Genomic DNA, 24,805 nt, shown 5'->3' on the forward strand with positions numbered 1-24,805 from the left:
TGACAGATGTGACTGGAAAGATTGCTAGAAATGGAGTTGGCAGAAAATTACTTAATTAGACTGAAAACTGTTTGATGGATGGAGAAAACTGATAATAGTGAATGGAAAAATATTAGATTTATGAAATGTTGCAAATGGGGCACTCAAGGACATAGTTGTTTGTTCCAAATTTTAATATTTGGATTTATATTGTCTCCTGATGATTAAATAAATAAACCTAGGGTATTAAAAGATAATTCATCCTTTGTGTAGTAGTCATGTTCAGATTAACTAGTCTACAAAAGAACCCTAGATAAACTTGAAAAATGGGTTAACAGATGAAAGTCAACATTTAATATTAAGAAGTTTAGGATAATATATTTTGAATGGTGGAATAGGGCTTGTAACACATATTATCACAGCTGTAACTGGCTCCTCTAGCACCTAAAGAAAGCTGCTTGGGCATAGGCTTCCTAGAGCAGCAAATCCATGCCACCTGCCACCTTCTGCTCAACTGGAAAGCAAAACAACAAAAAACAAACAAACAAAAAAAAAAGACCTCAGCATAGTGTAGAAAGCCAATTAGTGGTTGTGTAGCAGGTACTTTTCTACTACACCTCAGTTCTTAAATTGAAGAGCAAAAAAGAAAAAAAAAGCAGATACAACTTAACTTTAGCAAGGTGATATTTTGCAACACTAACCACTAAAGAGCCTCTCTGTACCATCATTTCTGTAAATAGAAATGGATGCTGCAAGAACTCTTCTGGTTTACTATCTTAGTGTGTATCATGAATATTTTTGGCACTGTTTATATTCCAAATATTTTATCAGGATTATTTGCAGTCTTTTTTTGTGTTCTCGATGGTTGGAGAGGTAATCAGTGTTACATTTGACTCTGACACAAGTGTTTTCAGTGGTTTTAATTTTGTAGCTGGTATATAAGTTAATGACATGCTCAAACTGTTAAACAGTATATTCAGTGCTATGCTGTTCTTTAATTTGCTGATGGACATTCTGGCTACTGTGATTTATTGTTGTTTGGGTTTATCAGTTTTGGTGTCAGATAATGTTTTGGTTGTCTTTTCATTGGTGTGTGGCTTAATTATCTTTATTTTTATCATTCCTGATTTGTATTTTTCTTATATTCTGAGTTTTCATGTTAAGCAATTTCAAAGTACATATAGAGACACATTTATGATGCAAGATCTTGTCTTTGTATAGATATACATGTGACAGACAGGTGTATAATCTCACCTGTTGTCACCAATTTATATGTGATAGACATCGGCTATGGTATCATGATCCACACCGCTGCCACCAGTTAATATATAAATGTTATTGGTTGTAGTCTCATGATCTGCACTGCTGTAGCCATGTTATATCATACAATATGGGACTTAAATTCACACCACTGGTAACATCTATTTGGATTTAAATATAGATGATTCTATTCCTTACAGAAGACCGCAAGTCCAACAGGCTATTGTCCAAATCAGTAATGGACAGGTTTTAAATATTTGCACATTTGTAAAGAAGTTTAATTTCTTTCCGCCAGTTCTACTACACATTTTGCATGCTGCTAAATTTTCATCCTCAGCTTTTAACAAGGTGTTGTGTCTGTGTGTGTGTGTGTGTGTGTGTGTGTGCGTGCGTGTGTGTGTGTGTGTGTGTGTGTGTGTGTGTGTGTGTGTATGTGTGTGTGTGTGTGTGCATGCAGAAAAGACACAATCAGGATTTAATTATTCATTTGACTTCTTACCTGTCTTCCTCTGTTTCCCTTTCCTCCTTCACCACCTGGGCTACCAGGATCACCATCATCTCCCTAAACATATAAAGTAAACACCTGTTAGAAGTAATGGTCACTTGGTATAACGATTAAGTTGGTTACTTTTCAGACAAGATGTACAGGATTTAATTCTCACCGAGTGAAATTGGCTTGGCTTAAAATGTCCCTCAAAGGCAGTTAGCCTGGCACTTACTATGAACTTATTATTCATCTTAGCATAACAGTCCAATTAACATCAGGCAACATATCATTCATTATTAATACCCGCCTCTCCATTCACATCCTGTCACTAATGTTTTGTTCTATGAATTCTTCACATGAAACAGCCACAACACTCTGTTTAATTTAATGACAGTGTAACTTAATGACATTTTGTAGCTCTTGCCAACCCACATTGAATTCCTTTCTTAGAGTACTGTCAGTGAATATTTCTTAATTTATAGAGTTCTTCCCCAGGTGACAAGATTTGACCACAGTGTCAGTTTCCAAAATTCCTAATACATTTATGTAGCTTCATAATAAATGTATTGGGAGTAAATGGTGTATTGATCTCTTTTACCACCCACTGTCATCGTTATAATCCTCAGAACAAGCTCAATATGGAGCCAAACATCTACTTTATTTTGTGCCTTGTTTAACTGTTTGTAACTCACTTAACAGCTTTTGAGTTCAGACAGTTGCATATGCTGAATTATACCCCTCAACATGGGCTAATGACAGATATACTGCAAAACATTTGGAAGGTCAGAGACACTGCCCCCACACAGCTGATCTTTCTGTAACACAATCATGAATTCTTTCAAATCCATAACGCATGATCAGTTGATGCATTGGGAAGACATGCAACCTGTAGTTTTGTACTCTAACATTCTAAATATTGCGCAGTCTTTAAGTGTCTTCTTATGAATGTCTCTACTGATGAAATAAGCTCCATGAGTGAACAGCTTTCAGCAAATGGACCCGTTCTGCTCTACTAACATCCTTTTTATGTTTAATTCCCGAAAGCTATGGAACATACCAGCCTGAGTAGCTATTGACACACTTCCTTGTGTGGTTTCACTATATTTGGCTGCATCCAGTTCTAACTGTAACATTGAACACATGCAGAGAAAATAAAACATTTCAGTTAATAATTCTGTCACTAGAAGAAAGGAGTTGATCTTGAGAATTAGTTCTTGGTAGAATTTCTGAGAGCCTTTGGCCTTTTCTGTGTTTTGTTCTTTAGTAGTTAATCAATGTCATCTATCAAATCTACCAATTCTTTTTATATTTTGGCTACATCGAGCATTTTTCCAAATGGATGAGACACTCTTCCACATGTAACCTCAAGGACAAAAAAATGCTCTTCAAGCAAGCAGTTTTGTATTACATGGACCCTGACCATCTTACAGAAAGTTAACATATCCAATACTGTGATGTCACACTGGTCATTAGTAAAGAAGAAGTATCATTCTAATGACTGACAAACTGACCATCATCATGGAACTGCTGAAAGCCCAAAAAGGTGAATACCCACTCCTTCCAGGACCAGTGAGGTGCCTCAATGGTCCATTCAAAATGCATTGGCTTTTCAGTGTTGATGGGTTTGTTGATCACTTGATGACCACTCTTAGCAGTTTCTCTGAAGAAAAGTACAGAGACATCAATGAAAATTTTTAATTCAGGGTGTTAATATTCTCTCAGAGGGTAGAAATGGTCCTATAAACCTGAGAGTAGAGACCAGACAGCCACATTAACTCTCCTTTTTATAACCCTCCATATTATTCTAAAGATACGGGTGATAAAGTAATGCCATATGTATTGTGGATTAACGGGGCCAAGTGCTATTGGTCGCCTCTTCAGAAGACTGCTTAAGGAGACACCATTGTTTAACACCAGCAGTTCAGTTATGGCATAAGTGAAGGAAACTTCTTAACAGTTTTCTTAAAGGTATCCATTGTCTCATGCCCAGTACATCCTGATTTTTGCTGAATGTATAGTTCATCTTTCAAATAAGTTTGCCTCATAGTATATTATTCCACATTCTTCAGACAGTGGACATTTAAAGAATTTCCCTGAACACCCAGTCAGACGTACGTTTGTATCTTCAGAACAGCAAATTTCCTGTTTTAGACCTAGATCCAATGAACCTAGAGCTGCAGATATTGAGATACCAGACATATATCCCTGTTCTTTTAAGTTTTCTTTCAATGCTGGTTGTGCTACCCCTATCACAATATCCATGTCTGATGACCTTTTGAGAAGACTGGTTAGACCTTTGGCTTCTAGAACACCATGTTTGGAAGTAATACTAAGAAATGGTTAAAATACTTTGACACTTTAGATTTCTGCCTTCTGGCATCAGTAAGGCATCCATAAAAATTAGCCTGACAGCTCACTGATTAATCTGAAAGCCAAGGTACATTTGTCCCAAGGATAACCTTTCCTAGTTAAATATCTTGCAGCCAAGTCTTCTCATAGCAGCAACTGCATGTTCTACCACCTCAGCAATTCCTCTCAGACAAAGAATTTAATGTTTTGAATTATAGGATGAAAATGTCTACAAAGTGTCATCACTACATCTAAATTTCTAACCATAATGAAGATATATGCAGGTGTTAGAAACATTTCCACATTAACTAGAGATTTCTTACCAAGTCATTCTTTGATCTGAACACAAAAACAAAGCTCCTCTGGAAACATGATGACTGCAATCAGGCTGATTCATAATCCACAAGAGTGTTGTTTAATACTGCTAAATGTCCTGCCAGGATTCATGTTTAGAAAGCACACAGTCATAAGTCTCTGGGGTGCCCACAGAGGTGTAGCCCTAGTTGCTTAGTGCTCTCTTTACTGTACAAAATATGTTGCAGCTAACTATTGAACTTCAAATAGTATAGGTCAAGGGGAAAGTAGCATTCCAACTGAAGTGAGAAGATAAAACAATGCAAGTATAATGACCAGTACCATGCAAACACGCTAAGTATATAAAAAAATCAACATTGCTCTAAGTGTACTCAAAATTATCCGCAGAGCATTGGTTTCCTTGATCAGACTTTTATTTATATGAACACTTTCATCTTTACAGTGACTTCATCAGATCTGCTAAACCTCCTGCCACGACTGCTGCTTTTACTTTTTGAAAATAGTCCACAGGCAGGGCAAGATTGGAAGGCAGGTACTGAACTATTATTTTTTTTTAAGAAGCCTCTTGTTCTTCTTTCATGTGTGTGAATATTTCCAGGATAAATGCCAGTGTTACCTTCAGCGTGACATATCATCAAACCATTTCTCTTTACTCAGAACACTGTGCACCACAACCATTCTTCACCAACACCTGAGGTGTTTTACTAGCATCTCCCAGACACATACATTGTTTTGTGACTCTGCTCATTCTCTTCCTCTATGCACCTTATGATAATCATTTTATATATATATATATATATATATATATATATATATATATATATATATATATATATATAGTTACACTTCATAATCTTGAGTTGCTGAAAGACCATGAAGACGAAAACCAGAATGCTGAAAGTGCATAAGCGCAAATTTGAATATCTCGAATCCGCGCTTATGCATTTCCGGTGCGTCGCGTGTAGTGTTATGGTGCCTGAGATTGCAGGTGAGTGAGTGTTTGTGTGTGTTTTTGTATGTTGCATGTGTGGGTAAAGGTAGGGAGGTGTAAGTGTGAGAGTGAATGTTGGATTTGCTGGTGTTTGTGTATGTGTGATGTGTATTTGTGTGCGAGCGAGTGGAGGAAGGTGTGTGTGAGGTTGTTTTTTTTATGTTATGTGCGACTTCTGAGTTGGTATATATAAGTGGGGGGTGTGGGGGGCTTGCCCCCCTGCTTATATGTAGTGTAGGGTTGTGTGGTTTGTGTGCTGTGCGTGGAATGGTGTGTGTCTTATGTGGTATATGGTGTTTGTATGTTCATGTTTGTGTGATTCGGAATTGTGGGTTTTGGTTTTCTTAATGGTTAGACTTTATAGTCTCGGGTTACTGAAATTCAGGATTTCAGTAATTCAAGATTATGAAGTGAAACTATATATATATATATATATATATATATATATATATATATATATATATGTATATATATTTATATATTTATGTATATATATATATATATATATATATATATATATATATATATATATATATTTATATATATAAAATTGTCTCTGAAGCTGCTTTATTCCCTGTTAGAAAAATATGTATTAGTGTATGTATTAGTAATATGCTTAGTACATTTAAGGTTTGAAAAGGGTTAACACATTTATTCTATTTCACACTGCATAAATCTGTACAAACTGCAGAAGCTTTCCAATCTTGTATTGTTATGAAATATGCGCAGTTATAATCTTTACTTATGCCCTGGAAATTTACAGGGAAGCAGATAATTTCTGCTTGTCTCAGGAAAATAATAAATAGATGTATCACTTGTATTAATGTTATGAAATTTAGACAAGGAGTTCCACTTATGCTGTGAGAAAATACACAGCTGCAGAAGCTATTGATAATAAGAACAAAGACTGCTTGAAAATATGAACTGCAATCAGCGTTTACTTGTGTCTAAGCTAGAAAAGTACCTTGAAATGTAACACATGTTAGAACTACACAATAGAAGCTTATAGCGGCTAAAGCCCCCAAGGTCAGGTTGTTTTTCTCAAATGTTTTTCATAAATCCAGTCATGTCAGCAGAAAGTCTGAGTAACATCTGCTGTAGAACAATACAGAAAGTTGTGTTTAATTATGTCAACTATAGAAAGCAACGTTTTGTAGAACGGTATAAGAAGAGCATACTTCCTGTTAGTAGTTAGGCAAAATCCTGTATTTGCATGTTTTTGTCTCCTTGCAGCAAGTAATTAAATGCCATATCTGAACCTTGCATGAATTGGTCTTTGAAGTTTTTTCCTTTGACAGATTGGTTCTTCGGACCAGAAACTCTCACTTCACCTTGGATCAGATGGGCCAGGTGGCTTGAAACCGTATGGGGAAGAAACCACATCGGTTCTTCTTATTTGAAAAGCCCTCCGACTGAATTGTCGTACAAAAGAGGCCAGCCACTTTCTGATCTGCGACTGAAGGACGGGTATTCACGAACCAAGTGATCAATCACGAAGGTTCAGGTAAGGTGAATCTACTTTTTTCTGTTAAAGATCAGGGACTAGATTTGTATTGTTTTTGTCAAGACTGTATTTATACAAGTCAGGGACAGAAAAAAATTACTGTCTTGTCATAGATCAGGGAAAACAGAGTAGGTATGTAGTCATTCTGAAGAGACTATAACAAAATCCATGGTACCACGTTAAAAATAAGAGAGGTTATGTAATGATTAAAAGGGTAGAAACAAATGGGTAATAATTGCACAAAAAGACCCCAAAATCTGCCGTTAACCGAAGACGCAAAATACATGCAGTCGCAGCGCTCTGACAATATTAAATACTATTCAAAATGGGTTAATAAGTATGAATTCAATGGAAAATTAGAAAAATCCTCACTTATCAAAGTTGTCAAACAGCTCAAAACCGATTCCAAAGGTCGGGTAAAAAAGCAATGCCATTTAGGAATTCCTCAGGCACACAGGTGGATTGAGGAGGTAAACCATAGGGAACAAAAGAATAATAATTCAAAAGCGATGTTTTTAGATAAGGAGGACAATAATTTAGTAATAGCATTGGCCTCTCCACCTCCCTTACCAGAATATGAAGCAAGTGAACAGGTTAGTCCACCCCCATTATACCCTGCTGTCACTGAAAATAGAGACATTACAAAAGCAAAACCCTTTATTAGAGATTCCATTGAGACCGGGTCTCGAACACGGGCAGGTAACTCGAATGAAGGCATTGAGTTATATCAAATGGTTAAGAATTCACGGTCTATGGGTGAAGAAGAAATATGTCCACTCATAGAAGTACCTAATCCTCAGGCAGGACAGGAAGGCCAGGACCCAACTATTCTAGTGTACAGACCCTGGACTCTGGAAGATATCTGGAAAGCCACTGAGGGAATTCCCCATCCAAAAGTTAATTTTAGAAAGTTCTCAGAAGATTTACAAGGAATGAGGCTAAGTTATAATTTAAATGGAGAAGAGGTAGAAAAAGTAGTTAGGCAAATTGTGGGACCAGATTGGCACATGATTAGTGGCAACTGGAATTCCCGTGATGCTGCACACAGACCCCTCCCACATAGCAGCACAGAGCTAGACAACAGAGTAAAAGGTTTTACAGACCGCATCTCTGAGAAATGGAAGCCTAGGGCATACTGGACTTGCATTAATCAATGCATCCAACAAGAAGGTGAAACTGTTGACAGATATTATGCCAGACTATTAGAATGTTTTAATAACCACTGTGGAATGCAAGTTCCTGAAGATCAGACACAAGATTCCCCATATGAACAGCAGTTAAAGAATGCATTTTTGAAAGGCAGTATTGCACCCATAAGCAGTTTTATTACAAAACACATGGTAGATCATTGTATAAGCCGGTTACAGTCATTATGTGAATATGCTAGGCATGCTGAAAGGCATTTTAATAGCAAAAAGAAAAAGAAAGCCCAAGTATTTTCTGTAGAAGATGGAGCAGAAGTTTATGTAGTACAGTCCAGGAAAAAGGGCAGGAAAAATGCCCAGGGAAACAAACAATCTGATCAGTGATCAGAGGACTTTGAAGGGCGAAAGAAAAGGGGAGAATGCTTTAAATGCGGTAAAAAGGGACACTTGGCAAGGGATTGCAAGAAAAACAAGAAGGCAACCACAGAAGATAAGGAGGGTGAGGACTGACTATATGATAGTCAGGAATCACTAGAAGGGGATAGCGAAGAAAGGACAAATGAGAATGTGAAAGAATGTGAAAGAAGGAGTAGAGGATGTGACAGAAGAAATAGAGGAAGTGCAGGAAGTTATGGATAGTGAAGAAAATTAAATATTAGATTTAGCTTTATTGAGCTTAGAGCTCTATTTAGCAGACACAAAACCAAAAGTTACACTCTTGGTAGAAGGGAGGGAGGTTACATTTTGTGTGACATGAACCCTGATACATCCCTCCAAACTGTCAGAAAATTCAGAGTCACCTGATTATATACTAGTAAAAGCAGCTAATGGACAGCTGTACCGGGATCCTCTCTCCTGTGGCATCGCAATAACTGATCCTGTTTCAGGATTGACCTAGAAAAGCAAAATTGTTGTTTCTGCGAAATGCCCAGTAAACCTCTTGGGCAGAGAACTTATGCAGCTATTTGGTATAGCAGTAGTTCCGACCATGCAGGGTATGGAAGCACAGCAACAAATTTATACCTTTGCAGTGCAGTCGAAGGGTGAAGTGTTTTATTGGTACAGTCAGGACTTGGTTACGACTGGTCCAGGGACTGTGACCAAAGAATTAATGAATATAGCCATCAGGAAGTTCCCCTCCCTTGACATTGACAAACAGCACCTGTTGCGCTGTACTCTGTATTACTGTAACACACCAGGACCTGATAAAGAATATGAGCAAGAATTGTTTAAAAATCGTGCAAACAGATTGATATTACATAATCTATACTGGGACATGGAAGGGAACAGTGTAGCCAGCTGTTCATTGCCCCAGGAGTTCTTTGCACTTTATAAATCTAACCGATTACCACATGTTAGCTTAACCAAGGACAGAAACATAGAATGGGCAGACTTAGGAGAAAAAGTTATGAGATGGGAAAGGCAGACAGAATTAGAACTGTCAGAACAAGGAATACAAATACAGAGGCTGAATTGGATAACTCAGACCCATCCAGCCGTGCACTTGCAGTCTAGCAAGGACAGCTGATTAGCACTCCTATTAAAGGAGGAAGAGAATGCCTTATGGAATATACCAGAAACTCTCTGGTCAACAGGAAAGTCAGATGTAGGACATATTCGTACAGTGGGATCAGTTACTATCATGCCAAAGTCAGCATTTAGACCACAGAAAAGACAGTATCCCTTAAGGAAAGATGCAGAGGTAGGAATCAAACCTATTATAGCAGCTTTACTTAAGGAAGGGGTACTGGTGGAATCTCCTGATTCACCATGTAACACACCCTTATTTCCTGTTAAGAAAGCAAATGGAGAATGGCGTATAGTCCAGGATTTACAAGTTGTAAATGACGCAGTAATTCCAAGGGCACCTACAGTGCCAGACCCACACACCCTGTTGAATGATTTAAAACTCAAACAGAAATATTTTTCTGGTGTAGACATCAGCAATGCGTTCTTTTCGATACCAATACACCCTGACAGCCAGTATTGGGTTGCATTCAGGGGAAAAGGTATACATATACGCGACTACAACAGGGATATTGTGAAAGTCCGACAATATTCTCACAAGAAATGGCAAGCAACTTGGCAGGATTTACCCCACCAAGAGGCAGTCAGATTTTACTTTATGTTGATGACATCCTGCTGGCGGCCCCCACCCAGCAAGATTGCAAAGAAGATACCATAGCGCTATTATGATTTTTATTCGCTGAAGGACATAAGGTAAACAAAAATAAATTGCAGCTTTGAAAAAAACAAGTCAAATACCTAGGATATGTAATATCCAAAGAGGGTAGAACATTAGACGAGGACAGAGAAGTAGCAATTTTACAAGCACCAAAACCCACTACCAAGAAGGAAATGATGTCCTTCCTGGGTACAACAAATTTTTGCTGGAGCTGGATTCCAAACTATGCCTTGGAATCTGCACCACTGACTGACCTGATATATAAAGAGCCTATGGCAGCACAGGACTTGTTACAATGGACACCAGAAGCAGAATCTGCTTTCTGCAAACTGAAACAGTTAATAGTGTCCTCATTAGTTCTGGGATTACCAAACTATCATAAACGTTTTTTCCAAACTGTAGATTGTAAGAAAGGTTATATGGCGTAAGTGTTAACACAGCAGCATGGGGACAAGCAACACCCTATTGCTTACTATTCATCACAACTAGACCCAGTGGCATGGTCTTTACCTCACTGTGTACAAGCAGTAGTTGCAGCTGCAATGGCAGTACAGGCTTCAGCCTCAGTAGTTTTATTCCACCCTCTCACATTGAGAGTGCCTCATGCAGTCGCAATTATTTTACTGCAAGAGAAGGTAGCATATCTTTCCCCTGCTAGGCATCTTTCCTGTATGACTATATTGTTGAGCCAACCTCATATGGCAATTGAATGATGCACGACTTTGAACCCTTCTACCTTGCTCCCAACCCCTGCAGATGGCACACCACACTGCTTCCTGCAGGTGATTGAGCAAAAGACACTGCCTAGAAAAGATCTCACGGATGTCCCCTTGAATGATGCCGAGGTGACATACTACGTGGATGGCTCGTGCAAAAGGGGTCCTGCAGGACAGAACCTAGTCGGATATGCAGTAGTTTCTGATACTGAGATTATAGAAGCAAAACCTTTACCACACAACTTATCTGCACAGGCAGCAGAATTGATTGCCTTGACACGGGGATGTACCTTAGCAAAGGGTAAATGTGAGAACATTTTTACTGACAGCCAGTACACTTTTTCTACTGTACATGTTTTTGTGCAACAGTGGAAAAACCGAGGAATGATAACATCTACTGGCAAACCTATTAATCATACACAGTTTATTCTAGATCTCTTAGAATCTATTCAGTTACCTCAGAAAGTAGCTATTTGTAAATGCACAGCTCATACCAAGCAACAGGATAGGATTTCAAAAGGTAATGCGAGAGCTGATACAGCTGCAAAGCAGGCAGCTTCAGAAGTATTTCTTTTGAATGAGGAACTACAACCCTCTGAGATTTTAGACTTAGAAATGTTAACGACAATGCAGACACTCACTACGCAAGTTGAGAAACAAAGATGGGTAAAACGAGGAGCAATTCTCGAAAAGGGGCTGTACATCTCTAAAGAAGGGAAACCGATATTACCATCTAATTTGTTTAGATATGTTGCTTTGTTGAGTCATGGGCAATGCCATGTCTCAGCAGGGGGGATGGTACAGCTGGTGAACCGAGTGTTCACGACATATGGATTCACCAACTATTCTAAAAAATTTTGTTTGATGTGCCACATTTGTAACAAACATCATGCACAAGGGGCTTTAAAGCTCAAGCAAGGGAGTTTCCCTACACCACCGTATCCGTTTCATACTGTCTGTATGGATTTCATAGAATTGAACAAATGTGAAAATAAGAAGTATTGTCTTGTCATTGTAGATATGTTTTCCAGATGGGTGGAAGCCTTTCCGACCAAAAATACAGACGCAGCTACGGTAGCGAACGTCCTTGTTAAAGAAATCATCCCTAGATTCGGCATTCCGGAAAGGATCTACAGTGACAACGGTACACACTTTGTAAACCAAACCATACAACAGTTAAGTAAGCATTTTGGAATTTCTTTAAAAAATCATTGTGCATACCATCCGCAATCTGCAGGGCTAGTTGAGAGCCATAATGGAATTTTAAAGAATAAGTTAAGAAAATTAGTAGCAGAAACAGAAAAGAATTGGGTGTACTGTTTGCCCCTGGCACTGTTGAGCATGAGAACTGTTCTGACTGCAAAAGGATTGACTCCTTTTGAAAAACTATTTGGAAGGGCTTATTATATACCCCAGTGGAAACCTCTCATGCCTGCAGACCAGGAAGCCGACTGTACACTAGCCGAATATATGAGAAATTTGTTGAATTCTAAACATCTGTTGCAGTCAGATTCAAAAATCAAAAAGAAGTGGCAGTGATCCCAGGGAATTGGATCTGTGTGAAAGCTATCAAAAAGAAGAATTGGACGTCACCAAAGTGGGAAGGTCCATATCAAGTGCTTCTGTCGACACCCACTGCAGTCAAAATTGCAGAGCGAGCCTCATGGATCCACCTGACACACTGCAAACTAGTTAAAAACTTTGAACTGGACAAAAATCTTGTCACATGTCAAGAGCAAAAATGATAGAATCCAGAAAAATCCAAATAAAACTACTCGGAAGAGTTGGAGAAAACAGGAATGCAGACCAACCATTTCCTCAGAAGTATTGCATAATCATCCTGTTAACTGTACTAGTGACAATAATCTTTTTGTTTTGGCCATTCCTTTTCCCAGCCACACAAACTGAACTGAATAAACGTGAAGCATTGCTCATAGACTGGCACCCAAACTTCAACACTTACCAGGCCATCAAATATATGTATGCTGAGACTTTCAATGTTTCAAATTGCTGGATTTGCACAGCTTTGCCGACAGCATACAGGGGGTTATTAATGACTTCAGTCCCCCTAGGAGTCAACGAGACCTGGGAAAACTTGATTTATGATACATCAACTGTTACATCACAAGATGAAGTAGCATTGCACTTGTCTGTTCCACAAAAAGGGACTGTGTGTTTTTATAAAATTGATACTGTTAAGGTGGGTTGGAGCAATTGCAATGTGACTGTTCCTTATAGATGCTACACTAAAGCTAATAATGCAGGTTCTTATTGTAATACAAACTATGATTCATTTTTTGAATTGATGCACAAAACAACTGATGAAGTAAAACATGATTCTGTTCTTTATAAACAACTGTCTATAATTGATAGAAAAATGTTTCATGCAGGACAAGTGTATATTCATAGTAAAGTTACTACTAAAGTAGAGGGTTGTTATTTTGTATGTGGTAGGAAAGCATACAAGTGGTTACCTGAGAATTGGGCCGGCAGTTGTTTTTTGGGCTACCTGGTTCTGGCCATATGACACACGGCAGTCTTACCTCGAGGAAAAATTTGGAATGTCCGAGAGGTCATCAAGAAACCCGTCAAGAAACCTGTAAATCCAGTGGGGCAAATCGATGCGCGCTGGAAAAACCATCATTCTATAGGCGATAAACTTACACACATGGACTTGAGTGACAGTGTTATATTGTGGGCAGACATATCACCAGCATATGGAGCAGTGAAATCAATCTGGGAGCTGAGAAAATTCTAAAACTTCTCGAAGTAATGAGCAATGCAACTTTTTTCTGCTCTAGAATTGGTGACTGACGAACTGAATGCCATGAGAACTGTAGTGCTTCAAAACCGCATGGCTCTCGACTTCACCCTAGCGGTGAGAGGCGATACTTGCGCTTTAATCCAGGAGGAGTGCTGTTCGTATATTCCTGACCATAAACACGAGATAGACAATCACCCTGAGGTAACTCAGCAGGTGTCGGACATGACCAAACCAGGACCAAACCCACTGATGGACTTTTTACAGAAATGGTTTGGGGGGGTGGGGTACTATCCTAATGAACATCCTGATTGCCATTTGTGTAGGAATTATCCTACTGGGAGTATGTGTTTGCTGTGGCATCCCCTGCATGAAAAGACCGATCAAAGACCTTATAGACATGTCAGTTTCAGAAACCTTATATCAAGGTGCTGAGTTTGAAGAACTGTTAAAAAATTGAAAATGCTTTCATTAGTTTAAACTGAATGACTCTCTTAACTGCAAATCCTGAGTAGGAAAAGGTTAGGGGAAGAAAAACTGTTTATGCTTATTTTGAAAGTAGAATAAAGTATTAAAAGGGGGGAAATGTTAAAAAAATATGTATTAGTGTATGTATTAGTAATATGCTTAGTACATTTAAGGTTTGAAAAGGGTTAACACATTTATTCTATTTCACATTGCATAAATCTGTACAAACTGCAGAAGCTTTCCAATCTTGTATTGTTATGAAATATGCGCAGTTATAATCTTTGCTTATGCTCTGGAAATTTACAGGGAAGCAGATAATTTCCGCTTGTGTCAGGAAAATAATAAATAGATGTATCACTTGTATTAATGTTATGAGATTTAGACAAGGAGTTCCGCTTATGCTGTGAGAAAATACACAGCTGCAAAAGCTATTGATAATAAGAACAAAGACTGCTTGAAAATATAAACTGCAATCAGCATTTACTTGTGTCAAACCTAGAAAAGTACCTTGAAATGTAACACATGTATTAGAACTACACAATAGAAGCTTATAGCGGGCTAAAGCCCCCAAGGTCAGGTTGTTTTTCTCAAATGTTTTTCATAAATCCAGTCATGTCAGCAGAAAATGTGAGTAACATCTGCTGTAGAACAATACAGAAAGTTGTGTTTAATTACGTCAACTATAGAAAGCAACGTTTTGTAGAACAGCATAAGAAGAGCATACTTCCTGTTAGTAGTTAGGCAAAATCCTGTATTTGCATGTTTTTGTCTCCATGCAGCAAGTAATTAAATGCCATATCTGAAACTTGCGTGAATTGGTCTTTGAAATTTTTTCCTTTGACACTCCCACCTCTTATTTTCTGCTCTACCTAGTTCCTCCCCTCACCTCCAATACTTTGCATTTCTGAGCACTAATCACACGATCTATTATCTGTCTGACAGACCCATTAATGCACCTCCACAAATGCTCAATGTTCATCTATTAATGCAGAAGTATCTTTTATACTGCAGTGGTTGCCTCTACTTTCATATGAATGTAATATAATTACCAAGTGTATGTGTAATTGTTAATGCCTATTATTTCATGTCTGATCATATATGTTACTTAATGTCTGTTTAAACCGTTTGTAATATGTTGAGGCTTTTCTCCCTGGGCCTCCCATGAAAAAGTGTTTTTGACCAAACTTAGTCAGACAAACCTAGTAAATAAAAGCAAACTAAAATAAAATAAAGAATATTTTAATCATTCAGCACAGGACTGCCTGCTAAGCAAGAAACCTTGAAAATAATTAGTTATTTACGTGCAACCTACTATAACCCATACCTTTGAGGATATCTCATTCAACAGGCAGGACACCTTCCTTCATACTGTGGGAAGTGCAGTTGTTTAAGTAAACATATCATGAACAGTACATGTTCTAGCAGATCACCATTGCAGTAACCTAAGCTATTTGTGTCTTAATCATTCACCAGGGTTAACAGTCTGGCTTAAAGAAAACTCTGAGATGACTTTAGGCATAAAGGTAGGATTTGGTTTCAAAGAAACCCTGTTCCTATGAAAAATGAGGAAGGGTTGACTCACCATTAGTGCTTGTAACTCACATGGTCACCTAGCAGATGTCAGAGCACTAAGTTAAATAGCCTTCTATGGTAAGAACGTCAGTTCAGCCTCATAAGCTGGTTCAAATGGAGACAGGGTAAGCTTTTCAAACTGCTCAGACAAGCTCCTCGTGGTCCTGCAGAGTGGTCCTAGCTACAGAGAACTCAGAAAAGCGACTACTTTCTGGATTTAAGTATCTTTGCTTTTTTTCACTTGGAATTAGCTGAACTGTTTTTTAACTGTTTGCTGCATTATTTTAAAAGCTGCACTTAAAGTTACTTTTTAGTCGAATTTGATCGAAAGTTTGTTTTTTTGTTTGTTTAATTTAACTGTTGAGGCTGCCAACTAAAGTGTGCTAGCCTGTGTAACTGATTTATCACTGTTTCTGCATTTTCTGTGTGTTTCTATCAAAAAAACAAAAAAATAATCCTTGTTTTCCCGCCTCTCCTCGACTAGTTTAGACCAGTTTACAGGCATTGCTGTATTCTGGGCTTTGGTGTAGTTCCTGTGTTGTCCATTACCTTACTTGGGTAGAAGGAAGTTTCTTTGCTCACCAGTGGGAGTGGGGAGCCTTGAGCAGCCTACCTGTCCCTTTAGGAAGTGACCCCAGCACAAGAAGCTGTAGTAATTGGTTGTTTTGGACCATTTCTAGCTCTTTTGTAGTTCCCTGTTTAAAATCCACCTCTAGGCATTTTTTTCTGGCTATACTGCTCAGACAAGCTCCTCGTGGGCCTGCAGAGTGGTCCTAGCTACAGAGAACTCAGAAAAGCGACTACTTTCTGGATTTAAGTATCTTTGCTTTTTTTCACTTGGAATAGCTTCTGTAGCTTACCCTGAACTAGCTTGAACTGTTTTTTAACTGTTTGGTGCATTATTTTAAAATCTGCACTTAAAGTTACTTTTTAGTCGAATTTGATCGAAAGTTTGTTTGTTTGTTTGTTTAATTTAACTGTTGAGGCTGCCCACTAAAGTGTGCTAGCCTGTGTAACTGCTTTATCACTGTTTCTGCATTTTCTGTGTGTTTCTATCAAAAAAACAAAAGAACAAAAAAATAATCTTTGTTTTCCCGCCTCTCCTCGACTAGTTTAGACCAGCTTACAGGCATTGCTGTATTCTGGGCTGTGGTGTAGTTCCTGTGTTGTCCATTACCTTACTTGGATAGAAGGAAGTTTCTTTGCTCACCAGTGGGAGTGGGGAGCCTTGAGCAGCCTACCTGTCCCTGTAGGAAGTAACCTCAGCACAAGAAGCTGTAGTAATTGGTTGTTTAGGACCATTTCTAGCTCTTTTGTAGTTCCCTGTTTAAAATCTGCATTTGCACAGCTTTGCACGGTTGTGCGCATAGCGCAGCGCCAGTTAAAGAAGGTTAAACTTCTTCTGGCTCCGCCAAGTCTGCTCTTCAAATTTTCCCTTAAGGAAGCTCTACTCTTAGTATAATCAGACTACTCACTATATTATAAGCCTAGCACTTGTTCTCAATGCTTCTCTACTAAGTAAGCACTCTCGTACTAAGTAAAGCACTACATCTACCTACCACCCCTGTGAATATCCACTTCCCTTAAAGGTACAGCACTCCCTTATACTGTTCTAGCATGTCGAGTAGTGGATTACTGGCGTCCTCTCCAGTTCAGCTGGTCAATCTGGGTATCTTGAGATAATGCTACAATTGTCTCATGTACACAGACAACCCTCTCCTCCTCCCCACAAACACAAATACATGTGAGAGATGCAACTATATAGCCAAACTGGAGGCTGAACTCTCTCAACTCAGGGCTGGCATGATCAGACAGGAGGAGATGGTAACCACACACTCAACAATCCCAGTCCCACATAGACCTACCACAACTGCAAACCAAACACATAAAAACACAAAGACATACTCGGAGGCTGTAATAAAAAACTTACCATAACAACAGAGGCTCCCAAAGCAGACATCCAAAAATCCACCACCTCAAAACAAAACACATGCAACACATACTTCAATAAATCAGTGTGTCAACCAATCACAGCCCTTAAGGCCAAACACCATGCCTGATACACTAGTAATAGGTGACTCTATAGTCAGACACACTGATGTCCCGCTGACCAGGCTGAACAAGGAGAGGGTGACTGTGAGCTGTCTATCAGGAGCTAGGATCCGCCACATAACACACGCACTCAAGTCACTCCAAAGCAAGTACAAATATGACTCCATCATTGTCCATGCTGGCGTGAATGACCTGAGATGTACCTCTCTGGACTACATGAAAAGAGACATAGAGGAGCTCTCCGATTATGTAGCCCAGGCTTGTATGACCCTGACCCTGAGCAGCATCTTGCCCTCACCAAGAATGATACCACAATACAAAGACAAGATGATCAGCTTTAATAATTGGCTCAAGTACTGGTGTCATTCTAAGGGGATCCAATGTCAGTCTGCCTGGGATGATATGTTGGACAAGCCACGCTGCTTCACAAGGGATGGCTTACACCTGTCACCACTGGGCTTCCGGATATTGGCTAAGGCTCTTGCCACCCCCATAGTGCCTTTTTTAGGCAAGGCTCAAAAGACAAGCCCACCTCCTTAGAAGACAAAAATGGAAAAAAACTAAGGGTAATGCTACTCAACGCCAGAAGTCTAAATCTCAAGATGCAGGCACGTGATGCACTCCTCAGCATGGAAAACATCGACGTCTGTGCAGTAACTGAAACCTGGTTCAAGGCTCCTGAAACACCCCAGCGCTACCAGGCTATACCTCATATCATGCTTTTCGGCCCCAAAACCTGGGCCGAACCACAAAGGGAGGGGGAGTGTCCATATTCATCAAGGACACCCACACCTCCAGGTTAGTAGCAACACATGAAGCATCAGAGACCATACAGGTGCAACTAACCATAGGCAAATCTGCTATACAACTGGTAGCATGTTACAGACCACCCTCCCAATCTCAGGAACCCCACTCAGCCTTCCTGAAGACATTGGAGGATATGAATGTATCACAAAATACCATCATACTGGGAGACTTCAACTACCCAAACATAGATTGGGTACATTATTCTAGCCCTAATACCCTAGCCCAAAGGTTCCTGGAATTCATAAATTCAAATGCACTGGAACAACTAGTCACCTCTCCCACTAGGGGAGATAATATACTAGACCTGATCATCACAAACATGGGGACAAAATGCTCCACACCGGAAGTATATCCCTCACTAGTGAGATCTGACCACAAGCTAATCACCCTGGATATACATATCCCACCTCCACCCCCAGCACAAAAGACCACAGTGAAAAACTTCTCAAAAGCAGACTTCACTCTTCTTAAGACTGAGATGGTATCCTTTAAGCCCACTGTGCCAGTGGATACCATATCCCACAATGCCAAATCCTTCACAAATGCTTTCTATGGACATCTCCAAGAATGCATGGATCATGCAATCCCAAATAAATCCAAGTCCCTATCCACCAAAGGCAAGCGTCCTGTCTGGTGGACCTCAGCCATTAACAAATTGTATAACAAAAGAAGGAAGCTACTGCACGTCAGAGCAAAATCCCATGAAGGGAAGACATCCCTGATCAACATTAGCAGAAAACTATGTTCTCTCATAAAAACATCCAAGGCCAACTTGAGAGAAAAATCGCTAAGGATGCTAAAGATAACCACAAAGCCTTCTTCAGCTATGTTAGAAACCTGGGTGGAAACCCTCAGATATGCTCAGAGTTAGTTCACAACAACAAAAAATACACTGAACCCACAGATATTGCCAACATTCTGGCTGACAGGTTCAGTGCAAATTTCTCCCCCCTCCCTCACCCCCAAAAGAAGAAATACTTATCCCAGCTGAATGTAATCTCCCTGTCATCTCAGATGTCCAAGTGAGAACCGCCCTAAACAAAGCTAAAAACACAGCATCAATGGGACCTGACGGTATCCCGGGTTGCGTGTTACGTGAACTCCAAGAGGAGGTAAACCCACACATAAAAATGCTATTTAACCTTAGCCTTACTTCAGGATATGTACCTGAACACTGGCGTACAGCAACAGTAGTCCCACTCCACAAAGGGGGTACCTCTACAGACCCTGGGAACTACCGCCCCATAAGCTTAACCAGCCTGGTCTGCAAAGCTATGGAAAGAATCATTATGGAACTCATAAACAGAGACATAGGGGACCTACAGACACTTGACCCCACCCAGTTCGGTTTTGTAAAGGGCAGATCCTGCCTTTTGAACCTGGTTGACTTTTTCGAAACAGTCACTAGAGCCATTGATGAGGGCAAAGCAGTCCATACAGCCTAGCTGGACTTGGCTAAGGCCTTCGACACAATACCCCACTCAGGCATCATAGATAAGCTCAACAGCTTAAATGTAAACCCTTATGTCACTAGATGGGTTGCAAACTGGCTAAAGGACAGAACCCATAAAGTTAAAAATCACTGGAGCAATGTCAGACTCAAAGCCAGTCACAAGTGGTGTCCCACAGGGATCTGTCCTGGGACCCCTCTTGTTTGGCATTTATTTCTCAGATGTTAAAGCAAACATGGGAGGGTTGTGGCTGACAAAGTTCACAGATGACTGCAAACTAGGTGCCATAGTCGGTACACCAGCGGACACATACATCCTACAAAAAGGCCTCACAGAAACGGACAACTGGTGCCGGAGTCACGGCCTTAAACTAAATGCCAAAAAATGTATAGTCATCCCCTTTGGAAAAAACAAAGTACCCACAAATTATCACATAGACAGCAACCCACTGAGTACGGAAAAAGTAATCAGAGACCTAGGGACCCAAGTCGACAGCGACCTCTCATTTGACACCTATGTTGCCAAAGTGGTTAGAAAAACATTCTACCTTGCACACCTCATCATGAAGGGATTCACATCCAGATTCAAGGATGTCATTGTACCCCTATACTCCTCCCTCATCAGACCCATGATTGAGTACAATGCCCCATTTGGTATGTACCTCACCCGGCATTTGCAACAGCTGGAGAGACCACAAAAGTACCTCACCAAGAGGATCAAGGGTCTCCAACATGTCTTATTCTGCCAGACTAAAGAAACTTCAGCTCTATTCAGTAGCATACTGCCTGCTCAGAGGTGATCTCTGCCTGACGTACAAGGCCATGTCCAATCAGGATCCGATGGACATGCTCCACCTCAAAAAAATCCAAATCCATCAGGACCACGAGAGCGAAAGACTTAAACCTCGGCACAAGTATGAATAGGACATGCTGGAGGGATAGATTCATAACCCAGAGGCTTCCCATGCTTTGGATCAAGATCCCAGTTCATATTAGGCAGAGCCCCTCACTGACTCTCTTCAAGAGAAAGCTTGATGAGTGGATGGGAGATCGTAAGTTTACCCCAGGGGTCACATCTGTGTCACTGCTAGACAGGGGCACAGTAAACTAATTCTATTATATAAGGGGACCTTCATTGTGTCACTACTAGACAGAGGCACAGTATTCTACATTTATTCTGTACATTTTTTGTACCATTTCATGGGGTGGAAAAAGCCACATCACTATGGCTAGGCTTACAAATGCCCCAGGGCAGATAGCCTAGTACTATACTATGAAACTAATATTACAATCCAAATGAGAAGCCACCTATTTTCTGGGTGGGTGAGTATGTAATACCCATTTAACACCAAAACTAAAAGCAAAATCAAACCAAGAATGAAAATCACTTGGCACCACAGGACCCGGAAGCACGTAAACAAAGGCTTTCAAAATAAGCAGATGAAGAAATCAAACAGCTGCTAGGTCTCCAAAAAGATCCTTTAATGTAACCAGGCAAAGTAAAAATCCACAATATCTTCCAAGCGCTTTCACTCGACCACATGCGAGCTTTCTCAAGGCAAACAACATTGCTGGAAGTTCATTCACATTAAATACTTCCAGAATCATCACATGACTTCCTGTGGACCTTTCCCAACAGGAAAATCACCATATAAGGAAATTCTAAAATACATTCTTATTATCATTAAAAATAATTCATTTTCTAAAAATAATTCATTTTCTAAAAATGTCTTGGCGACTGAATAGTATAATGAACTTAAAATTGAATACAAACTATTAAAATGTGTCATAAAACAATTCTGTAAAATGTTTTTATAGTTTTATAATACAAATAAGTGCAGTAACCCCTTTTAACCATCGGGGGTGAAATCAAAACTCCAATTTAAAACCTAGAGTTACTAACTGGCATTGTAAAACATTTCTTATCTGAGTTGCCAATGTATAACATTCCATATATCATATTATAAAATCTTATGGATTCAAAAGTGGATAAAACAATAGATGTCATGTTCTGCTAAACTGTGTTATAGACGAGCTTGTCTCAATTTCAAAACACTAGTGATGTTGAGGGTGTCATTCAGACCTGGGTATCTAGTAGCGTCTAACCGGAGCTGCCAAAATAGCTCACGGTATTCTAATTTTGACTCCCAACTACCCCTATTATATCCGGTTGTACCTGTTCCAACACAGAACAGTTGCTGAAGTGATTGGGTCTGGAAATGCTACAAGGAACGCTGAGAGAGGGGGCAATCACAGTAATTCGAATTCGAATTGTTTTGACTATGTTAAATCAAACAACCAGACTGCTCCTGTGTCAAATGAGCAGAGGAAGTCCTTTGACTTCAAATCTTGGACAAAACAACAGTTTAATTTCAAAAAAAGGTACTGTGCTTCATGATAATTATAAAAATCTTGATAATGTCTTTTTTTGATTTTAAAGACAAACTGTATTCTTATAAGAACAAACAGATGGAAGTGGATTATTTAAATGAATGTATTAATGTACAGAGAATTCCTAAGGGCTTGAGGTTTTTTAAGTTCCCTAACAATGTACAATATAGTTCTGATTTATATGACCAACTTTGTGAAATTTTCAACAAAGCAGGTTTAGACATGTTAAAATGCATGTTGATGGACTATGAGAAAAAAATGACTGTTTTGTTAAAAGATTTAGATGAGCTCAACGCAAATATGTTAAAAGATGAAACTTTTAGCTCAGTTAAGATGGACTATGATAAGTTGTTTAGTGATGTAGACCAACATTGTTTTAGGGTACTTAATCAAAAAATTAGGAAATTAGAGAGGGACCTAATTGAATCTAAGGAAGGTAGAGCCTACCCCCTCCCAATTATAAAAGGAAGAAGCAACAACAACACTACTGAAAATGTCTTTTATGAAAGGGGAGAAAGTAATAGGCAAGGGGAACCTACAAGTGAAGGAAATGATAATCTCAGAAGAAGTGAGAGAATAGCACAGAAGAATAGGAATGTAACTACCCAGGATTTTCATTACCCCCAGAAGAGAGGGAGGGGGGCGAAGAGAACAATACAACAGTTGGAATCACCCGACAAACTAATTTCAAGAACTACAGTGAATGAGGACAATAGCACAACATTATTTCAAGGGAAACAAATTAAACATAGGAAAGACGATTTTACTATTTTTAATTACACCGATCTATCAATAACAGACAATTTTTTTAGTTTACTTTCCAAGGGTTTTCATTATGTTCCCCTTAGGCCTTCCCCCATGGTTACAACCTTGATTGATTTAAAGCTTTTCATGAGGCAGCTCAATTTTAACTTATTGTTTAAAGATGAACGAAACTTTGAAAAGACTCTTACAAGAAAAAGTACCTTCAACCCGCCTGTCCACCCCACCATTAAAATTTTTGAGGAGTTGGTTGAGACTGACATTAGGAAACTTAAGAAGAAAGATTATTTTAAAACAACTGACAATATTACTGAGGATGAGTTGACTCTAATTAAAAAGCTCAAAATGGAGGGGTGTAGGGTTATGAAACCTGACAAGGGGGGAGGTGCTGTCTTGATGTACACCTGGGACTATGAGGCTGCCTTGCACACTGTGTTACAGGATACTGAACAATATGAAATTGTCTCAAGAAATGAGATCAATATAGCTCAAGCTAAAATAAATTATTCACTATATGACCATTTAATGCAAAATGCCATTAATGAAAAGTTATATAACTATTTATTAGTAAAAAAACCTAAGGTTGCCCAGATTTTTGGAATTCCAAAGACACATAAGAACTTGAACCCCCTGAAATTTAGACCTATAGTTTCAGGGGGTGGAAGTGTTACAGAACCCTTAGCCAAATTTATCGATTTCTCCTTAAAACAACATGTAGAGAAAATTAAACACATATGTAAGAATTCATGGGACTACCTCAAAGGAGTGGATCAGAGTTTATTTTTACCTGAAATGTTTATGGTCACTGTGGATGTGGTCGACTTATTTCCTAGTATTCCACACAACACAGGCCTGGAGTGGTTAGGAACTTACTTATCTAATGAAGTCCAACTGGGGGCCAAGTTTACTAATTTAATTCTGGAATTTATGGAATTAGTTCTAGAAAATAACTACATTCATTTTAAGGGGGAATTTTATCGTCAGAAAAAAGGTGTGGCAATGGGTGCCTCTTGTGCCTCCATGTACGCAAATTTGGTATTATACCAATGGGAAAAGAAATACATGGTATCAGGACATCTTATACTATAGAAGATTTCTGGACGATATCTCCTTTATGTGGATGGGAAACGAATGAAGTTTAATGGAAGTCATAGATTACATCAACAGGACGACCACATTTTTTAGCTTTACTTATAATATCAGTAAACACCAACTCGATTATTTAGACATTTCACTAGTGAAGGATTATTCAAATAGTTGTTTTCAGTCTAAGATTTACAGGAAAAGCACTTTTTCAAATGCATTCCTGAATTACCACAGTGGACATCCCTTCTATCAAAAGAAGGCGATAGTGAAGGGTCAACTAATTAGGGCTTCACGAATGTCCAGCACGAACGAACTTTTCAATGAGGAAGTTTCCATTTTAAAGGGATTCTTTATGGACAAACAATATCCGGAAGCCCTGGTAGAAGCACTAGTTGTAGAAATTTCTGAGAAGAGGGCAAATAAATATCCTCCTTTATTGGGGGTGGGGGTTAATGAGATGTCCCCAAACCCTTCAAAACACATTTTACAAGGAAAAAATAGTTTTATACACACTTTCTCCAACAA

General features: G+C 39.1%; 1 protein-coding gene across 1 annotated transcript in view; it reads right to left on the bottom strand.

Moving 5' to 3' along the window:
• Positions 1–24,805, bottom strand: part of LOC122796922 (collagen alpha-6(VI) chain-like) — a 183,728-nt gene that overhangs the window by 52,127 nt on the left and 106,796 nt on the right. The window contains exon 6 of the mRNA XM_044065689.1: positions 1,739–1,801. Within this exon, the coding sequence (XP_043921624.1) occupies positions 1,739–1,801 (63 nt within the window). The remainder of the gene's footprint in view (positions 1–1,738; positions 1,802–24,805) is intronic.

This window comes from Protopterus annectens, chromosome 3.part0 (genome assembly GCF_019279795.1).
Source record: "Protopterus annectens isolate FY-2018-M chromosome 3.part0, PAN1.0, whole genome shotgun sequence".
NCBI classification, from domain to species: Eukaryota; Metazoa; Chordata; order Ceratodontiformes; family Protopteridae; genus Protopterus; species Protopterus annectens.